Genomic DNA, 20181 nt, shown 5'->3' on the forward strand with positions numbered 1-20181 from the left:
GCCTTGACAGGCCACATTTTGCTCCAATTTCTCTGACCATTAACTATTTATAAGCCTTAACTATTTCAATGCTAATTTATCATGTTCAGACGCCAGGCTAAACAATTAAACGCTTCATGTAGTTAATACTTGTGTGTTTTACAACTTTTTGTGGCCTTCTCTTATGTTTTAATAAATATGGTTAATTTGAATGTACACAACAGAAAGCAATTTATGTCGAATATCGAAACCTTCCTGCCGTGCTCACACAATATAAATACAAATACAAGTACATAGACAAAGACAGGACTCCACGCCCGCACAAAAACACATTCAGAAGCAAATTGAAAAGTATCGAGTAATTAATTTAACAGTGCTGCCAAAAAGTAGGCAACACATGAAACGAAAATTCAGTTTAAAATTGTTGGCCAAAAACTAAAATCAAAAGTACACACAAATTCTTGCATTTGCCTTTATCCGATGGAAAAAGGAAGGGAAAACGAATAACCAATATTTCTGTAGTCCATAAATCTATCTCTCCCTTTGTTTTTTTGGAAATCTCTATCTTTCATGGGTTTAGTAAACATTTTTGGCGTAGTTTCGTTTCGGATTTGTTTCATTCATATACACATATATATACATATTCGTTTTTCCATCATGACAACCGGGTGCTTGGTATTTCCACTACTAAATGCCGCTGTAAACTTTGCACTAAAACCCAAAAACAATAAATAAGCAAAAACAAATAAAACTCAAACTCAATCTGGGCTCATAGCGCAATCGACCACCCATTTGATTGATTTTAATTACATACCAACCAGCAAGATATACAAATGTGTTTTATATTTCTTCTTTTCCATACAAACATATATAAATAATTCATTGTGTATACGTTGAACTTGGTAACTCTTAAACAAAATACCTAAATTTGTAAATGCTGTAAATGTAAAACAATGATCGATACCAAAACTCGATACTCGTCTAAAAAATTAACAATATCGAATTGCACGAATCGCAGCTGGGACTGTGGATGATAACTTGTATTGTGCGACGGCAGGAAGGTCATCGTCAAAAACAACAACTAAAGCAACGACATCACAGGCAATAGTGGCAACAACAACAGCAGCGTTAGCAATAACCAATCTTGGTAGTAGCAAAAATCTAGACACTTCCAACCAAACAGAAACAGAAACAGAAACAGAGACAACACCAACATCATTATCAGCACCAGCATCATCCAAAGCGAAATTCCATCTAAAGCCCATTTTGAAAGTGCACGAGGCCAGCAAAACCCGCATTATTCAGGTGCAACCCAAACATCTGGAAGAGCGGCCAAAGCTCAGATTGCAATTGCCCAAGGTGATGGGAAATGAGGAGCAGCAGGAGCCACAGGAGCAACGGGATGAGGAGCAGGAGAGTGTGGAGGCTGAGCCTGTTCCCATTCTGCCAAAGAAAACAGCACCCAAGTCGCCTCAGAATGCCAATTATGTGCCTGTGTACAACAATAAGCTGGTTAGCAACTACGAGAATATGGAGTTTGGCAAGCCAATCCCCGAAAGCAAAATCCCTCACGGCAATGCAGCCATTACCGATCCCGAGGAGACACCCATGCTAATGCAACTGAAGCTGTTTAAGGAACAGCAGGAGCAGCAGAAGCAACAACAGGAAAACGAGGAGGACCTGACACCCACTGCGGAAAGTAAACCCATTCCAGGGGAGGAGGAAATCGAGGCTCCAAAGGAAATAGAAGACCAGAAATTAGAATCACACGAGGAGGAGCATGAGCTAGATGAAAAGGAGGAGGATGGGGATGATGATGAGGATGACGATGAGAGCACGGCTTGCGAAGAGTATACAGATGATGATATAGATGAAGCCCTGGCTCAGGATGATGAGGATGAAGCTGTCGTCGAGGCAGATGAGTGCCAGGAACTTGCAGAGGAGCGGGAACTGCAGCAGATATATGTAAACGAGCCCATCACACCCACGGACCAGCAATTCGACGAGAGTCACTATCTGCCCATGACGCCCAAGAAAGTGGAACTGGGTCAGCCGGGTGTCCTGACCTTAGTTTCCACGACGTTTGCCGAGGAGGAAGAGGAGAATCACTATGTCGAGATGACTAAGTGCATACAGGACGAGGATAGCAGAAGCAACTACGAGATAATGTGTCTGGCCAGCACCAGTTCGAGTGCCTTTAAGGTGACCACCAAAACGGAGCCTGTCTACATGGAACTGGCAGGGGTTAAACCGCCATCTGCAGCGCCAGCTACCGAGGATGCCCACTGCTCCTCGGGCCGTTCCACTTTAAAGAAGGGTAAGAAATCGGGCACTGAAACCTTGAAAAAGAAGACCAAAAAGCGATCGGGAAAGGACATGCCCGATATCCTTAAGCCTGCCAAGAGTGCCCTGGCCTTGGCCAGCGATAGTTCGGATGCGGATGACGAGAGCAGCCGGCAGCAGCTGGAGGCCAAGAAACTGCGCTCCAGATCACGTTTCAGTTTGTCGGATACATTCAGGCCAGCTTCATACTACTTAGGAGCCTCAACGCCCCTCAACAATTATGCAGAGAGTTCGGATAGTGAGATATTACCACCACCCCCCATTCCCGCTTCACCACCGCCCATGGAGGAGCTGAAAACGGAGGAGATCTTCTCCTCCGAGCACTATGATACCGTGAAGAGAAAGGACAGCAATGGTAAAGTCAATCTATCGTACGAGCAATTGCCCAAGATGCATGCCAGCAATACTTCCCTGAATCTGCCAAAAGCAGTTCCCAGTCCTACCCTGAAAAGTAGTCGCCTCTCCTTACCTGACCATTTCACCAAGGTGCGAATGACTCCGCAGAGATTATTGGTGCCAGCCACACCACCGCAGCAACATCACGCCAGAACATTATCGGATTCTAACTATAGTTGCCACCTGACCGATACAAGTTCCCGTACATCCTCGGATTTGGATCTATATCGCAGGAGGGGCCAACAACAGAGGTGTACCAGCAATAATTCCCTGCCCTTAAGCAGTGAAAATGAGTCCGTGGAATTCCGCCAGAGGTCGGACTCCGAGTTGGATCGCCAGCGTTCAAGGAGACCGCTGTCCCAAGAGTCCATCAGTGAGATTGAGTCGCTGAGCGAACAGTTCGAGGAAACCCTGAGTAGTCATGAATTGGACACCTACCTGAGTCATTTGCACCTGTCCACCGGTCAGGCCACGCCCACCAGTAACCTGCTGAATGATGCCAACGCAGCAGCCGGAGCCGATATCCTGACCAATCTTATCAAGCCACCGAAAACATTCCGGAATGCCGAGGACGAGGAGCAGCATTTCTATGGTAACATACACTTTCTCTCCTCAACGGATTCAATTCAGCAGTTGGGCGAAGCTGGAGCGACAGCTCTACGGATTATCCACAGTCGCAATAACAGCAATATATCCACCCAGTCGGCTCCTTATTACTATTCGGAGCTGCCGGCACCGCCGCCCTTGAACAATCAGCGGGATATCCATGCCCATGGGCTAAACATAGCCCACATACACAACCCCATCGATCGGCATCAGTTCAATGTGGACGCCCTAGTGGACAAGGATCAGGCCATAGATAGCAGGAACATTTACTGTGGGCAGAAGGATAACAACGAGAAGCTGAGCAACAAGGACCTCAAGCTCAACAAATCCGTGGACCTGCCGACGGAGATGGAGGGCAGTGGTAGCAGTGGTGGGGCACTAAATCCGGTGGTCCATTCATATCTCACAACTACTAAAAACACAAATCTCGCTCGTAAAACGATTGGTGGTAGCAATCCGTCGGATGATGGCAATCCTAACGAAGATGGTGCTGGTGAAAATTCGGAGGAGGCTGGCAAGACCCCGTCGAGTAATGTCCATACCAACCTCTCAGTTCTAGGTGGCGAGCTGCTCTGGGAGGAGGATGCTCTGTGGCGGGAGAGTTTGCGCCGCGTGTCCCAGCGGCATGCCAGGTCTCTGGACGATCTGGACAGGATTACGGCGGCTCCGCCAGTTTCTAGTACGCCCAAGGCAAAGCTGAGCCGCGAGGTGACCTATGTGAATGACAGCCTGAAGCCGCGCCAGCATCAGCAGTTAACCAACGAGCACGATGTCTACGTGCAACTGATGGACACTACGTCGTCCTCCCACGACCAGGACCAAACGGATTCCGATGTCTACGAGGTCCTGCGAGAGGAGACATCCTCGAATTTGTCACACAAATCAAACGAACTAGATCGCGAGACCATCCGACAGTGGGATGCCATGTCCAGTGGCCTAATGAAGAGCCACCACAGCGGTGTGGAGACCACGGGACCAGGCTCTGCCCACCTGCCCCTCACCAGCAGTGTGCGCAACATCGTCCAGCAGTTGAACAATAGTTCCATGGATGACGCCAATGGCAATCCCATGGCGACGAGCAAAAAGTCAAGAGCGAACAACAATAATTAGTGAGGCAACCACCGCGGAAAATGCAACCCCCTTCATTTCCGCCCCGAAGAATATATGTGCAATCATTTCCGTAGTTTCAATTTTAGCTTTGCATTTCGCAATTTTGCAATTTTTGGTTTTGCACTCTCCAAAATATTTTATGTCACTCTGTTTGCCCGTCATAAGTTTCAGTTAGATAGTGCTCTATTTGTTTTGTTGACTGTCACTGTTGCTGTTGTTGTTGTTGTTGTTGTCATTATTGTTGTGTTGTGTTGTGTTGTTTTGTTTAATTAATCAACTGGTAAGCAAACTTATACTTATTTATCCAACCCACTTATTTCATTAAGTCATTGAAGCGCTTGTATATATATTCGCCACTCACTCACACTCTCACCCATGCACTCACATCTGTAAAGTTGAGCAAATCCATAGATAGATATCTATTTGGGAAGTTACAAATAGCCATAGGAGCCAGCAGCTGCAGATACAGATAAAATATATGTTAAATATCCGTAGAAATTTCCATCCCCACCCCCGAAAAAATATACAACAACTAGACCAATACAGAGCCACCAATTACAAATCCAAATTAAATATTCCGTACAACTGCTGGGCATTCGCTAACCGATTACTGAATACTGATTGCTTTCCTAAATATTTCGCGCACGCATTGAAACTATTTTAAGCCCAATCTCCACACTCAACCATCTAAAATTGCCTCATTTTCCTAATCAAATCTCTGTGACCTTATAGCCTCGATTTCCGTGCGCAATGTGAACAATCTGCCAGTGGGAAATCTGACGGTGAAGCCGGATCCCTCGGATGTCCATCAGGAGTCCGCCTTTGCTCCTTACTATGGTGGAGCGGCGGAGACTAAGTACGCCAAGAACACGGTGCTCACGGATCGCGGTCTGTATGCCGGAAACGGATCTGGACTGGCCACATCAACGCCCCAAAATCATCAGCAGTTCCGGATGCGGCGCACCGGAAGTAGGGCGGAAATCGATATGCTGGAGCGCGAGACAAGCAGCCAGATCAGGGTGAGTCCATGCTGGATTAGAAATTAAACGCTTTTCAGAATTTTTCCAAAATGGGACATACTTAACTTGATTTGGCAAGGAAGCTGTCTCTATTCAACCCTTGAACCTATTGAATGGACAATTGAAATGAATTGAGAGCATGAAATTTAACTCAATGAAATGCTTCACCCAATTTCGAAATAATTTCATGTTACTTTGGGGGCAGGAACGAACGAAAGCTAAAACATGTTTACACAACCCACAGAATTTGGATGTCTCGGCCGGGGATTTGCTGAGTCGCACCCACGAGGAGCTGGTCCTTTTGCTGATTCAGTTGAGGAGACAGAGTAGTCAGACTGCCAGGGCCATCGAGCAGTGCTGCAGCGATATTCACGATGTGCAGGTTGATAAAGAAGTGCATTTTATGTTTATCTTGGGCAGGTTTTGGCTAACTTCTGGTGCTGGTTCTGTGACTAAATCTATTTTACACCCATCTCACTGTTGAAAATATTACTTAAAGCACCCACATTAACAATGAAAATATGTACCCCTCCACAGAATCGTCTGCGAAGTGCCGAGGGTTTGACCAGAGCCGAAAGTATCCAGCGATTGGACTACTTAAAGCAGCACCTTTTGGACCTAGAGCGGCATTACGAGAAGAGCAAGCCGCTGGTCAACTTGGTGGACAACATGGTCAAGTTGGGCTCGCTGTATCGCAATGATGCCAATGGCAGGGTCCAACCAGCAACTCTGGATCGCCTGGAGTTCAATCAGCGGATGCAAGAGCAGCAAATGCTGCAAGAGGAGCAGCAGCAGTGGGAGCGCCTCAGTCCCAATCAGGCAGAGTTGCAGGTATGGTTTTGTCCTGAACGTATTTATTAACCACACTTAAAACAAAAGTAGAGTTTACATAAATAAATGACCAAACATTTTGACCTACGTATACATTTGCAATATTTAGGCCAAGGTGCGTGAGCTCTACCAACTGGATCAGCTGCTGCAGGAGGAGTCGGGCACTTTGCAGAGTTTGCAGCGGGACAAGGAGGACCTCGAGCGAGCCTTGGGGGGATTAAGGGCTCGCATCCACGACAGCAATGCCACGCCCATGGCCCTGGAGGCGGCCAAGAAGCAGCAGCACATCCTGGAGCGCGAGTTGTCGCGGGTTCATCAGCTTCTGGCCGAGAACTCTAAGGTATCCAAGGTGCCTAGTAGAAGTTTTTTGCATTTCGTGTCCACCACTGCGTGTTATTTGTCTGCTTGAGCTTCGCATGTCGCTTATGTCACTAACCAACAACTAATTTAACAAGGATTAAATTATAAACAGGAGTTCATTAATATAAACAATGGGTAAAGCTGGAAATTTTTAATTAAATTTCAAACTGGAAGCAGTACATTTTTGTCAGCCAACCAATTTTGTTGCAATCAAAATCAATATCAAAAGAATTTGTTTTTTCGCCACCTAGTTTACTTTGTGCTTAGCGTGAATAGCAAACAAATTCATATAAAACCACCACAACAACAAATAAATAAAATTCATTATTTAATTAAAGTGTTCTCCGAAAAAGGATTGAAGGACTTCATATATACATACATATATATTTACTAAGGTGAATAAGTAATAGAAGACAGCAACATAAGAAAAGTTGTTACGAATTGAATATATTTGTATATAGCCAGGATAGCCTTTAATTCAACTAGTGTTTACTAAAGCTCAAACGAATTGAATATATTTGTATATACCCAGGATAGTATTTTATTCAACTAGTGTTTACAAAAGCTCAAATGATAGGATTAATGCAAAAGACTTCTCGTGTTTGTGGCTCTGCTGCATGTGCCATTCTCGAAACCCGAGAGCCAACCGATTAATCCGTAATCCTACCTTGCAGAAACTGGAACAGACAGTGGCGGGAAATGCTCGTCTGGAGCAGGAGTTACTCCTCCTCCGACAGAAGGTACAGGCCACTCGAGGATCCACCGCCAATGGAATTAACGGTGATGGCTCGCACATCAATGGTGACCAAACTGCCGCCGTTTTAGCCTCGGAATTGGAGCGAGTGCAATCCCTGGTGGGCGATATGCAACGACAACGTCACGAACTCAGCTCCGCAGTTCGCCAGCTGACAGAGAACTCGACCAGGTTGTACCAGGAGATTGGCAACAAGGAGATGAACGGCGGCGGCTCCACCAATGGCAGCCTGAAGAAGCGAAGCAACTCTACTAGTTGGACGGAGACCGATTTGGATGCCAATATGCTGCGATGCGGATCCCGTCAGCAGTTGAACGATTCCACTTTGAACCTATCCACTCCCCTCTATGTGGACACAAATAGTTCGACCAAGCTGAGTGACTACAATCGATACAACGGCAGTAGTGATGCCATTGAGATGAGTGGAGTGGACAGTGACGGTTTCCTGGACAGCAATCCATTCGCCATTGGCTTGGAGAAGCCGGAGATTAAGACGGTGAGGATTGTGAAGCGAGAATCCGAACGTCGCAATCGCGATCGCAGTGAAAGGGGTCTTAGCAACTCCATTCAGAATCTGGACCAGGTCCTGGAGGAGGAGCAATATGCCCAACAGCAGAGGGACCAGCAGCTGTACGCTCAAAACTTGGAGGAACAGATGACTAACGGTCACCACAGTCGGTCCAAGTCACTGCCCCGAAACTACAGTGAGCCCCCGAAACAACGACACAGTCGACATTTAAATGGTGGCAAGCAGAATGGTCACCACTATAATGGTGGCTACGATTATGATCGGAACAGTAACTACGAGCATCAGCCGCCGCCACCACCGGCCCCACAGAGCAATGGACACCACCATAATCATTCACAAAGGGAGCAGCGGGAGCACCTCAACCCACTAGCCAATGCCTACTTCGCCAAGCAGCTCCAGCAGCAGGCGAATCCCTCAAGAGACAGTGCCCGTGTGGCCCTGCGGACCAAGACCGACTCCATGCAGAGCCTCAACAAGAGCCTCACGGACATCAGTCCGGAGCCAGTGTTCCAGAGCGTGGCTGCCCGCCAGATCATCAACGAAATGTCCGCCGGTTCGGCATCGGAGGACACTGAGAAGGTGGTGGAGAAGGTGCCACCGCACCACAAGCATCGCAGAGCGGTTCCAAGGGAAAAGAGGCGGCACTACACTGCCCCAAACAATGTCAATCAGAAAGCCATGGAAAAGGTGCAGGCCGAGAACGATATGAATCGAAATGTAAGGGATTTTAAAACTAAGGAAAATGAAGGTTTCATATAAACTAATAATTTTTGCTTTTTTAGAACACCAACTGGCGGGCTCGCGATGATTTGGACATGGAGGTGGCCCTGAGGCCACGAATGAATGCTCCTGATGTGGTTCGTTCGGCTTTGGGACAGGGAGAAAAGATATCCGAGAACACCATAGATAACTTGCTGCTGGCACCGAACAAAATAGTCATACCCGAGCGTTACATACCGGAAACAGTAAGAAAAAGGATGATTTAAAATTTTAATAAACCTAATTTATTAATCTATTTTAATTTAAATAGACGCCCGAACTGTCGCCGGAGGAAAAGAAGCGTCGACAGGAGAAGGTCGAGTCCATCAAGAAAATGCTGGCTGAGGCGCCCATTAGCAGCAATGTAAGTCTGGCAGAGTCCTTATATATTTATATACAATTATTACAAATAAATTCCTGTAGGAGAACGAGAGCCTGCCCCCGAGCAAAATCAACGCCGAGAAGAAGCAGCGCGAGCACCTGCTGCAGCTCAACCAAATTCTGGCACAACAGGTGATGCAGGTCAGCAAGATCGTGGCCGGTAAGTACAGACATCCTGGAATATATTAGGTCTCCTACCAGAAGATAACCTTTGTGTTAAGTTCCAATTGATATCCCAAAAATAAAGACCCAATTCGATCGTATATGCAATGCCTTGCAAGTTGAGTTTATGTTACATGTTTATGTTCTTACTAATATGCTCTCCCGAAATCAAACATATAGACACTTGCGTTATTTATCTATATGTATATACCTAAGCGTTTATCCAGTGTAATCTAACCATGCCAGAAGCCCATCCATTTCAAACTGTCAACTCTATGCTCTTCTAATCTCTATATATGTATCTTCTTTCAACTCTTTCTGATTTCTAGATGATTAATGATAAAACATATCATATGCATACCATCTAATCTAAAGCGTTTAGCCCCCGTTCGCATAAGAACTCCATGATCATGCCCCCACCTCATTGCGTGCAAATCACCGGCGTCGTCCAAAGTTCATAACCCCTTCTCACAAAGACACACCTCCAACCACACAATCTAGACACTCTCAACAGTCAATCATACATCTCAAATCCAGTGGCCCACATTGCCCTCTCATGCATTCGCATCTGCACCCGACCAGTTTATGTATAATTAATCATAAATTAAGTAACCATCGATGAGAGTTCTATAAACTTCCGCAAGATTTCATACTCCACATATTGCGCATACGCAGTGTTAGCCGACCCCGAAAGCAAATCAAGCTGGGAATTCTCGGGATTTCAAATTTTAGTTAAATATTTCATTAGTCCATTTAAACTGACTAATTCGTATTAGACTAAATCAAGTTGTGTTTATTTAAGATCTCACTTTGTATGTTATTGAGGTTTAAAGACCCTAGGAAGGTACATATTTATTGTAAAACTAACACTTAATTTACATTTATCTTATAATTGTATAATTTTTGCATTTGCATTCGTTTAATTGTACATGTTTTTATTTATTTTTTTGTTTTGCATATTTTTCTAGGAAATCCCACTAGTCACAACTAATTCGCAAGTAGCCGTCGAGTTGTTTCTGTTCACCTTTTGTGTTTTACATACCTATGCATTGCATTTAATTTATGTTCACGTTGTGTTTTTTGCAAATCTAAGAGGGTTCGCATAGCGATACGCGATAAATGAGTTTGTTGTTCGAAACATACCAAACATATATGTATATGCATACCTAGTACGATACACCTAACTATACAGTAACTACAGCAAATAACAGCAAACAAGAACACACGCGAAGTTGAGATTTACAGCATGCTAAACTCACATAAAAAACTCACCCAAATCAAACGCAACAATTCACAACAAGAATACTAAAAAATACAGAAAAAATAAAAAAAAACGACAACAAGAATAAACAGCAACGCAATAGCAACAAGAACAAGTACAACAACAAGCACAAGAACAACAACAGATATACGATTACGTAAGTCCAGGTTTGTACACATTTCGAATTTACCATATTCATATATAAACAGTAATCGAGTAGCTTCCAGGCAATATGTAATCACGCCCAAAACTCTGCTTAGCCTAGATATAAAATATATTGGCCGAATAATTAACCTGCACGCCATAAATATAATTGTAAACAACATAAGCTCTAAATGAAAAATGCATTCTTACACTAACCCACTAATCCACAAACACGCAAACTTACCAAACACTCAAAAACCCACTAAAAATAGCTAATCACCAAACTGAGCACGGATTTCAGTTATTTCAACAAAGCGCAACTACATTGGAAAATAAGGAATAACAAGATTTTTAATTAAAACGTATTAAATTATAGAAATAATAGGAATATTATAAAAAAAATTTTATTAAAAAACGAAACGTTCAATTATGAAAATGTACAATTTTTTCATATCGAAACTTCAATAAACTAATACGAGAATTAAACTCATATTAACTAGAAATTTGAACCATTTCGTTCGCAGTGTCTTTTAAAGTTAGTAAAAGATTGTCCAAGAGTGTTCAATACATTTTTGGTAGTAATTGTCGCAAAATATTAAATTTAAGAAAGATGCTTAAAGTTTTAAGAATTGTTTGCAAAAGTTTGAAGTTAATTTTAAATGCAAACGGCTGAGTTTCCAAAACTAAATTTTTGCACTGCCTAACATGCGTATAAAAGTTGCCAATAAGGGCCAAGAAGCGATAAATCGTGTAAGTATAAGCTCAAAGCACCCAGAAAACAGCTAAGACACGAGTAGCAGACAACACACACTACCAAACAACAAAGTTCCGAGAAAAGGACACAAATCCAACACACACGATATATACTTCCAAATGGTTATCGGTGTACTCTTTTCTATACTCAAACTTTTACAGCACGCTTGGGAAGGTTTTTGGTCTAAGAAAATGTATATGTCTAACTTGGTGTACTAACTCTTTGACTTCTATTTCGACCCACAGAGAAAGCCATGTCCAAGGCGGCCGAAAGATCGAACCATGAGGACGAAAACCGTTCGGAGTCACCAAGTGAAGCACTGCCGATTTTCCAGCAACGCGACAACTTCTACAGCTAAACACGATCGACAACACGTCAACTAATTAAATAACTCCGATTAGCGAATTATACTATTCAGGCACAATATCCGCTGCATTTATCTTAAAAATCAAACTAGGAAATTTGCTAACAATTTTAACCGAAAAACGTATCAATTCTTAAATGTGACTGAGTTTTTTGGGGCGCGTTATACGAAAGATCGAAAGTCAGAGGGTGGGGACAAAAAGAAAGAAACGAATTTTTGCGAGACGATTGTTATTGCGTAAATGATACTAAGCATATTATTATATATATACAACATATACAATATGGAAATCAAAGATTCAACATATCACTGTAAGCGTGTTACAAGTCATTTAAACGATATCAATTACACACAATTAGCGAGCGTTCTTGAACTGTAGAAAATTCGATTTGGGTATAGGGTCAGCAATTACATATGTGCGATTTAAATCGGAGTTGAGGCGAATCAAATACGTTCCTGAAGGGCTTACAAAGTAGAACACTAGAGGAGTAGAGGAAAGTGGCAGGTCAAAACTCATTCACGACAACTAATACAATAACTTCAAAGACTTTAGAAACGGACTTTTCGAGAGTAGCGCATTTTCTCTACAAAGGAACAAACAAAAACCAAACCACCAGGAAGCAGTTACATTGTTTGAACCACTTTTGGAGCCAATATTATCGCATTTGATATGAACAAGTTTTTAAGATCAACAGCAGTGGCATCAAAGTTAGGTTAGTTAACATCATACCTATAGGGCAGAAACTCTGGAATGAGAAAACTATGAGAATCCGACAGAACGCACAGCGCACTCAATGCACTTCGAACCTTCGCAACATTTTCCCAAACGTACCTATCACAATTACAAGTAATGGACTAATATGAATATACAACTGAGGAAATATAATTGAATTGTATTGAAAGAAAAACATATAAAAGGCAACGCTGAATTACGACATGCATATATTAATTTAAAGCTATACATATTTAAACGAGCATAATGCTATCAATATACACAAACGTACACTTAATTATTTAAATGTAGGTCAATTAACCAGGCAATTAAGAGGAAAGCGGTTAAAATCAAATATTTGATCATGTTGATGAATGTTTTTAAAAATGAAATTGCAATACAAGTCAATGGATAAAATTATACGCAATCGCTGGTTGAATTTAATGTCTATGAAAACTTCAAAAGTTATTGAAAATTCGCATAGCTCTATTCACCATTATACATATTAATAATAATCATACTAATCCGAAAGAACAACGACGTAAAAAATGTTAATAGAGAGGATGATCTAGACGAAAACGATCCCTGCAAAATTGTACAAAATTAAATTTTAAGTTCTTAGCTCTTAGTTGTTATTATCTATTTGCTACGTATGGTTTAAAGTTCATTATCATTTTATCATTATTGCTAAGTTCCCAATGATTCCACACAAGTTGTTTGTACATTTCGCGGTGCTATATGGATGTGTATATGTAAATTATTTGCTCTCAAGTTTTCTCCTAAGTTTGCGCACCCACAAAAGAAGTTAAGCAAAGTCAAAGTATATATATATATATATATACATATATATAGATACTGTCAGATATGTAGAATGTCGGCTTAAAATTGCTACTGCACCAGGCATATAGGCACGCATACATCCCAGAAACCGAAAGTGGAGGGGAAAACATTATATAACAAGAACACACTCAACAAATATTTATTGCATATATATATAGATATACATAAACATATACATACATACAAACTGTACGTCATAATATGATAAGAGTTGAAGACGATAAACTGCGACCGAGAAATGTTATCAATAAAGATTATAGTTGAAAATTCAAGTGCGCCATTGTTTCCATTGTAACATCACGAAGGTTTTACGGAACAGGAACTAGACTGGTCAATTACTGTCCAGCCTTATGACGAATCTCGCTGCCAATTGCCGGCTGCCGGCTAAATTCAAGATCAATGCTAAGGGGCGGAATCTCCACCGCCGTGAATCACAATGAGTCCAGCCGCCGACAGCTCAACATTAAATATTTACTTTGTTTTGTATTCCGGTGCGACGCCTATGGAATGACAAACAGACCCAGAAATCGACGTAAAAGCTGGCTCTACGGGCGTGGGAGTGTTCACAGACATATCGGGTGAAATGTGGAGCATTCGATAACTTTCTAAAAGAGTCTTATCACAGCCCGATATCACATTAGCATAATCGTGACTCTTGTGGCTCAGGGGATCGCCCACAAGTGGTTTAGTGATAGCCGAATTGGCTGCGCTATAATTAATGCACTCAAAAAGATTCATCAAGAAATTGCTTGACTTTTACTGTGATAGGGCTAGCAAGACTTTAAAAAATGTAAATTTATATTTATGGAAAGAATACTTCGATTTACAATCATTACTTTTAAGTGATGAATATTTTTCATATTACAATTTATTACATTATTTTATAGGTAAATTGCGCCTATTTCACTAGTTCACAAGTAACTATTATACAGATATTTTCGCAAGTGTATTTGCTAACAATTAGGGCCACACACGTTAATCTGTGAGGTTTTTGCACTGCCGCACAACTCTGTCATTGGGGTTCAATTCGACGACCGCAAAATTAACAACATTTTGTCACATTAACTGGCAATAAAGTACGTTTGCAGCCATTCCTTTCCAACATCTGGCCATTGCAGGCTCGACTAATTACAATACGCTCAAGAAACGAGCGACCTATGAACGTGGTGGCGTATGTAAATTGGTAGGGGGTATGAAAACCTGAATTATCATTAACCGATCAGGTTTATGGCGTCGAGCGCCGATGATGCGCACAAAAGCAACTCAAAATCTGAGTGAGTAAGGGAGTAGCAGATAAAAAAACCCCGACATGCGACATTGTCCAAGTATTAATTGTGCGGAATAAAGTGAGGCGTCCCGCGAGATTTAGTCGATATTGTGCGGCTAAAGAGCGAGGTTGAAGCGAAACGTTCCAAGAAAGATATACGGCTAAACTAGTGCAGTAGTCCAAGGGATCCAGAATACCACCAGTATGTTAGCCTCAGTTGCCGCCCGTGTAAGTCCTGAGCCCGTAAATTCATGGCCACAACCCAACCACAACTAAACCCCATTTCAATCGCATATTTCACGCAGCTGGTGCTGTTCGCTGTGATAAGCGCCCAGACTCTGCAGCTCCTCCAGGCTGCTCCGTTCCCAGGAATCGAGAATGCGTCAGTATCCGTATCTGTTAGTCCCGTATTTTGTTCACTTCACCTGGTTTTTTTCCCTCTGTTATTTTGCTCCGGGTTTCAGTGCCTTCACCAGTCAAGATTTATTGGCCGAGGCATCGGCGCCCGTTGTTAGCCAGGTCCACGTCCAGCACAATCGGCATCGTCGCCATCATGAGGAGGGCAATTACCACGGGCACAGACACCACAAGCGGCACTGGGATCACCATTTTCCGGGTCCGGACTGCCGTCACCCTGGCGGATTCGGGTTTGAATTTGAGCACGGAGGACCACCTCCCCATGGTCACCACCACAGATTCGAGCCACATGACTTCCAGCCGTTTCCAAATGCCTTTGGCGCTCCGGACTATGAGGAGCACCAGCGTCCCTTTAAAGCCCCATTGGAGCCCTTTAACGGTTAGTATACTTTTTGTACAAACTTGAAAGGCAATCGGGTGACTTATTTCTTGTTTCATCAAAGCTGGAGGTATCAGATATATTTTTTTAGTTGTTATTTAGTAAATAGTAAATTAGTAAATATATAAAGTAATTGGGGTCAGAGTAGTTGTAGGGGTATATTGTATATTGTTGGGATTCCTCTTTCCATTGTTTATTCTTGAAGGTGGTCCACAGCTTTCTTTTCCTATCTATCTGATAACAATGTTTGTCACGTTTAGGGTAAATAAGCGCGAAGTATTTGTTTTAATTTTAATGACAATGTAAACATGTTAATTTGTTTTTATCAACCATTTACTCATCAAGAATAGCTTAAAATTTGTTAACAACATGAAGTTATTATAATAGTTAGTTGATTAGAGTATATCACAAATTTTAATTATTTATTATGAGAGGTTATATGGTACTTACAGAGCCATTTAAAATTCAGATAAATACTTTAGACGTCAATGCACTTATATTTTTTCAGAAAACAAAGGGGGATCTAAGGAGCTCCCAAGGCAACCCAGCTCAAGCAGCGTAGCTCCACCACCCGCAGCTCAAGCACCCACAGTTCCAGTTACTCCTTCCTCAACCACCACTACGACAACCACCAGCACCACCAGGTCGACCACCTTGGCACCCACCTCTTCCAGCACCGAAGAGGCACCCTTGGCCATCGACATACGCATCGGCTGACGACCTAGACCTAAGGCTCCATTCTATCTTATACATTAAAGTGACATTAAAGTTGCTAGCCAAACCACAACTTATCTATACATTATACTATCCATTACCATTATAATCGGGCAGCGAAGTCTGGATGCGCACAGCGTAACCATATCCAGGCCACTTACAGGGATCTTCTTTTAGGGCTGCCTGCCTGAAATATATGGTAATTCTAGAGCATAAACAACGGCGGGGGGTGACAGTAACACAAAATGCGAATGCAAAACAATCGGAAAGAAAGTGGCAAGACAAGCAACCAGCTAAACCGATCTGGAAATGAGCACAGTCAGTCAGCAGAAACAAAACAAAAGCCCCACTTTGCCCCACCCCTCGACCACCTCGACCATTCCCGTAAAGTTGCGATTCTTCGGAGAATCGCACCTCTCACGCACTCTACGCAGGAACAAAGGCGCAATCCAAGAACCGGACTGCAAAAAAAAGAGTGTTTCCAGACCGCCTCCCACTATAAAAGTCGAGCTGATCGAGAGCTCGACTGTCATTTGACGCCAAACGCGCGTCGCACGCAGAACTCTCGAGATTCCCTCGATTTCACTATATTATAAATACATAGCTATACATATATTCAATTCTTCGCCGATCGTCGTTTCGTGGAGGAGCATTTAGAAATGGGTAAGCCGCACCGTGCATACAAAGTGCAAATCGGTGAATGAACTTGAGGCGTGCAGCGTTATGGACACATAACCTTAGCCGGTCCAAAAGTGTAAGCCCTAACACTGGAACGATAAGAAACTCGAACTACATTCAATTAAGAATGCGCGTCACGTCGATCTCGAAAACAAGTCTTAACGGGCAACGGGAGAGGCTTTAACGATTCTTTTATTCGAAAACAAAAACAACTTAACAAGCTATAGTGTTCCTGAAAAGCCCAAGGATGATATGCTAAAAATAAACATTATACTCGCTTGGTTCATAATTTTTTAAGGAGTGCACTTCCAGAAAATTTAAAAAACTGTAGCTGTAGCTGTAAGGCCTAATCTTCAAGCTTACCTTACCTTACTTACCTTCTCTATTCCAATTTGTTTTCCACATCTCCTTTTAGTCCGGTATTTTCCGCTCCTACTCCTGGGAGTGCTGTGCTCCTGGCCAGCTTCCACTGAGGCTAGTGATCAGCCTTCCCGCATCGTCTGCTACTTCAGCAACTGGGCCGTGTATCGACCTGGAATCGGTCGCTATGGATTGGAGGATGTACCCGCCGACCTGTGCACACACATTATCTACTCCTTTATTGGTGTGAACGACAAGGGCTGGGATGTGCTGGTCATCGATCCTGAGTTGGATGTGGATCAAGGTGGCTTCAGCAAGTTTACCCAATTGAAGAAATCCAATCCCAATGTGAAGCTCGAGATAGCAGTGGGTGGCTGGGCCGAAGGTGGCTCCAAATACTCACAAATGGTGGCTGTTCGCGATCGCCGGCAGAGTTTCATACGCAGTGTGGTACGCTTCATGAAGCAGTACAACTTCGATGGATTCGACTTGGACTGGGAATATCCAGGAGCCACGGATCGCGGTGGCAACTATGGCGATAAGGACAAGTTCCTATATTTCGTTCAGGAACTGCGACGTGCCTTCGATCGCGAGGGTCGCGGATGGGAAATCACCATGGCGGTGCCGGTTGCCAAGTTTCGGCTTAACGAAGGTTACCACGTTCCGGAATTGTGCGAGTAAGTTGAACCCCTTTTTATTTATTTTTCTTTAAAAGTAATTGAAATCGGCCATTAGGTATATATCAATACATTTTACATGGTTCCGAAGATAAAGTTGAAAATAATAAATGTAATTAACTAAAAAAGCTTATTTAGCCAATTTCCCATTTTGCGTCACAGTCTTTAATTCTCATTGATATATTGCAGATCCCTGGATGCCATTCACGCCATGACTTATGACCTGCGGGGAAATTGGGCCGGATTCGCCGATGTGCACAGTCCACTGTATAAGCGAAAACACGACCAATACGCCTACGAGAAACTAAATGTGGTAAGTGTGATAAGAAAAAACCATGTGGGGAGAATGGGGAGGATTCCGATTCTGGTGCCAAACTAATTAGCGTCGCCATTCAAGAACGACGGCCTTGCGCTGTGGGAGGAGATGGGCTGCCCGGCCAACAAACTGGTGGTGGGCGTCCCCTTCTACGGTCGGACTTTCACGCTGAGCAACTCGAACAAGAACTACAACATGGGCACCTACATCAACAAGGAGGCGGGCGGCGGAGCTCCAGGTCCCTACACGAATGCCAGCGGCTTCCTGGCCTACTACGAAATTTGCACCGAGGTGATGGACAAGTCCAAGGGATGGACGGTGGAGTGGGACGACGCTGGCATGGTGCCCTACACCTACAAGGACACACAGTGGGTGGGCTACGAGAACGAGGCATCTATCCAGATCAAGATGGACTTTATCAAGCAGAGGGGCTACGCCGGTGCCATGACCTGGGCCATAGATATGGACGACTTCCATGGCATGTGCGGCAAGAAGAACGGCCTAACGCAGATCCTGTACGACAACATGAGAAACTATCGGGTTCCGGAGCCAACAAGGGAGACAACGCCAAGGGTAAAACTATCTCAATAGCTATTAAATTATCAAATAACTGAGCTTAAATCGCTTGCAGCCTGAGTGGGCAAAGCCGCCAGCAACACCACCAAATGCGGATGAGGGCGCGGTGGCAGCACCAACTACGAGCACCACTAAAAGACCAAAACCAAAACCGAAACCAACTTCAAGTCTTGTAAGCCCAACATCCGGTCCAGGTGCTGTGCCAACTGTTGGCAGTAGCACTCAGAAGCCAACCACAAAGGTACCAAATTACTGATTAAAACGAAGAAATAAACATTTACTTTAATATAATCTATTTATGTAATATTTTCAGAAGCCCAAAAAGCCAAAGAAGACAACGACCACCACAACAACCACTCCCTCGCCCGAAAAGAGCACTGAGGAGCCCGAGGAAGTTGTTCATCCCGTGGATCCAGTGGAGCCCGTTGATCCCGAGCAGCCTATGTGGCCACAGTTCGATCCCAACGAGATCGATTGTACCAACAGGGACTTTGTGCCGCATCCCAACTGCCGAAAGGTTAGTATTTAGCATATGAATCCTTTGTTAATACGTAGAGTAATGGGCCACTATATTGTAAGATCTTCAGAGCTTTTCGTTTAAAAAAGGTATTGCATACTTCAAGGCGACGAAATGTATTTTGTATTAGGATTCCTAATTTCGGCTGTCAAACTATAAAATTACGATATGGTTGCCTTAAAATGAGTTTGTATGTTTCGGCCTTGCTCAAAATCTAAGTTTTAATTTTCCAATATAGTCACACAAACTGATTAATGTAAACGTTTTAGGAATATGTTTTCTATTACTTAGAAATATTTAAAAATAATATCTCCCATTTTCAACAGTATTTCCGATGTGTCCATGGCAAACCCGTCGAATTCGAGTGCAAGGAGGGAACAGCCTTCCACACGGTCCTAAATGTTTGCGATTGGATCGAGAACAGCGACCGCTACTACTGCAGCCACATGAAGAAGAAGGAGAGGGCCAACGAGGCCCGCTAACTGTCCCAAAATATACGTATTAACTATTTAAAACGAAAACTTAAGCATAAGTTTGGAATATCTTTAGTAGCACTTAGAACTAGGTATTTAAGCATTTGAAATATATAGCATCTTTGGGTCATAAAGTACACCAGACCAGACGAAAACAATAAAATAAATATGTTTTTAAAATCCAATAAACCAAGAACTAAATGAGCCGTTCAATAGATGTGTGAGCCACAATTTCGAAAATAAAACAATGCCCGATGAGGCAGATCATGTCTTACATAACCATTACGCATACGTGATGCACCCTGCCCTGCCACAATTTTAGATGGGGATTTGCCGTTTCTAATTAGGCTAATAGACGCAATGACTTGGGACAGATTTGCACTTGTCTGCGGCGAAGTGAGGCGGGCTGCACCCAGATTTTTAGCCTTGAAACACAACCAACGAACAGCTGTTGGTGCAATCAACCAAATAAGCGAGCAATGATAAATGGTACAGCGAAATGT

General features: G+C 43.2%; 3 protein-coding genes across 15 annotated transcripts in view; all 3 read left to right on the top strand.

The window, feature by feature from the left end:
- The window catches only part of LOC120454260, a 49533-nt gene extending 35957 nt beyond the window's left edge, over positions 1-13576 (top strand). For 4 of the 13 annotated variants that reach the window (XM_039639397.2, XM_039639398.2, XM_039639395.2 and 1 more), the window contains one exon: positions 998-4664. In XM_039639397.2, the coding sequence (XP_039495331.1) occupies positions 998-4434 (3437 nt within the window). In that variant the 3' untranslated portion in view covers positions 4435-4664. Of the gene's footprint in view, positions 1-997; positions 4665-5166; positions 5454-5697; positions 5836-5990; positions 6285-6393; positions 6634-7318; positions 8645-8709; positions 8893-8957; positions 9051-9109; positions 9228-9558; positions 10092-10197; positions 10658-11633 lie in introns of those variants that run through there. The other 9 variants (XM_039639408.1, XM_039639401.2, XM_039639402.2 and 6 more) reach the window with 9 other exon arrangements.
- Positions 13577-14644: 1068 nt separating this feature from the next.
- LOC120452073 (forkhead box protein G1) lies at positions 14645-16154 on the top strand. Its single transcript, XM_039636137.1, has 4 exons — positions 14645-14799; positions 14877-14953; positions 15036-15367; positions 15876-16154. Exons 1-4 carry the CDS (start codon positions 14776-14778, stop codon positions 16082-16084), a joined length of 642 nt encoding a protein of 213 aa, XP_039492071.1. The 5' UTR covers positions 14645-14775; the 3' UTR covers positions 16085-16154.
- Positions 16155-16697: 543 nt separating this feature from the next.
- LOC120451145 (endochitinase) lies at positions 16698-19848 on the top strand. The gene is made up of 7 exons (XM_039634572.2): positions 16698-16744; positions 17175-17796; positions 17986-18109; positions 18194-18685; positions 18744-18929; positions 19002-19205; positions 19532-19848. Exons 1-7 carry the CDS (start codon positions 16741-16743, stop codon positions 19685-19687), a joined length of 1788 nt encoding a protein of 595 aa, XP_039490506.1. The 5' UTR covers positions 16698-16740; the 3' UTR covers positions 19688-19848.
- Positions 19849-20181: the final 333 nt, after the last annotated feature.

This window comes from Drosophila santomea, chromosome 3R, assembly GCF_016746245.2.
Source record: "Drosophila santomea strain STO CAGO 1482 chromosome 3R, Prin_Dsan_1.1, whole genome shotgun sequence".
Classification (NCBI taxonomy): domain Eukaryota; kingdom Metazoa; phylum Arthropoda; class Insecta; order Diptera; family Drosophilidae; genus Drosophila; species Drosophila santomea.

Bases quoted from the DNA above. Each gene is read 5' to 3' on its own strand.
- LOC120452073 (XM_039636137.1), top strand. From the start codon at position 14,776: ATGTTAGCCTCAGTTGCCGCCCGT. The intron at 14,954-15,035 runs GTCAGTATCCGT...TCCGGGTTTCAG, and splicing joins TTCCCAGGAATCGAGAATGC to TGCCTTCACCAGTCAAGATT. The intron at 15,368-15,875 runs GTTAGTATACTT...ATATTTTTTCAG, and splicing joins CCCATTGGAGCCCTTTAACG to AAAACAAAGGGGGATCTAAG.
- LOC120451145 (XM_039634572.2), top strand. The intron at 18,930-19,001 runs GTACCAAATTAC...TAATATTTTCAG, and splicing joins CTCAGAAGCCAACCACAAAG to AAGCCCAAAAAGCCAAAGAA. The intron at 19,206-19,531 runs GTTAGTATTTAG...CATTTTCAACAG, and splicing joins CGCATCCCAACTGCCGAAAG to TATTTCCGATGTGTCCATGG.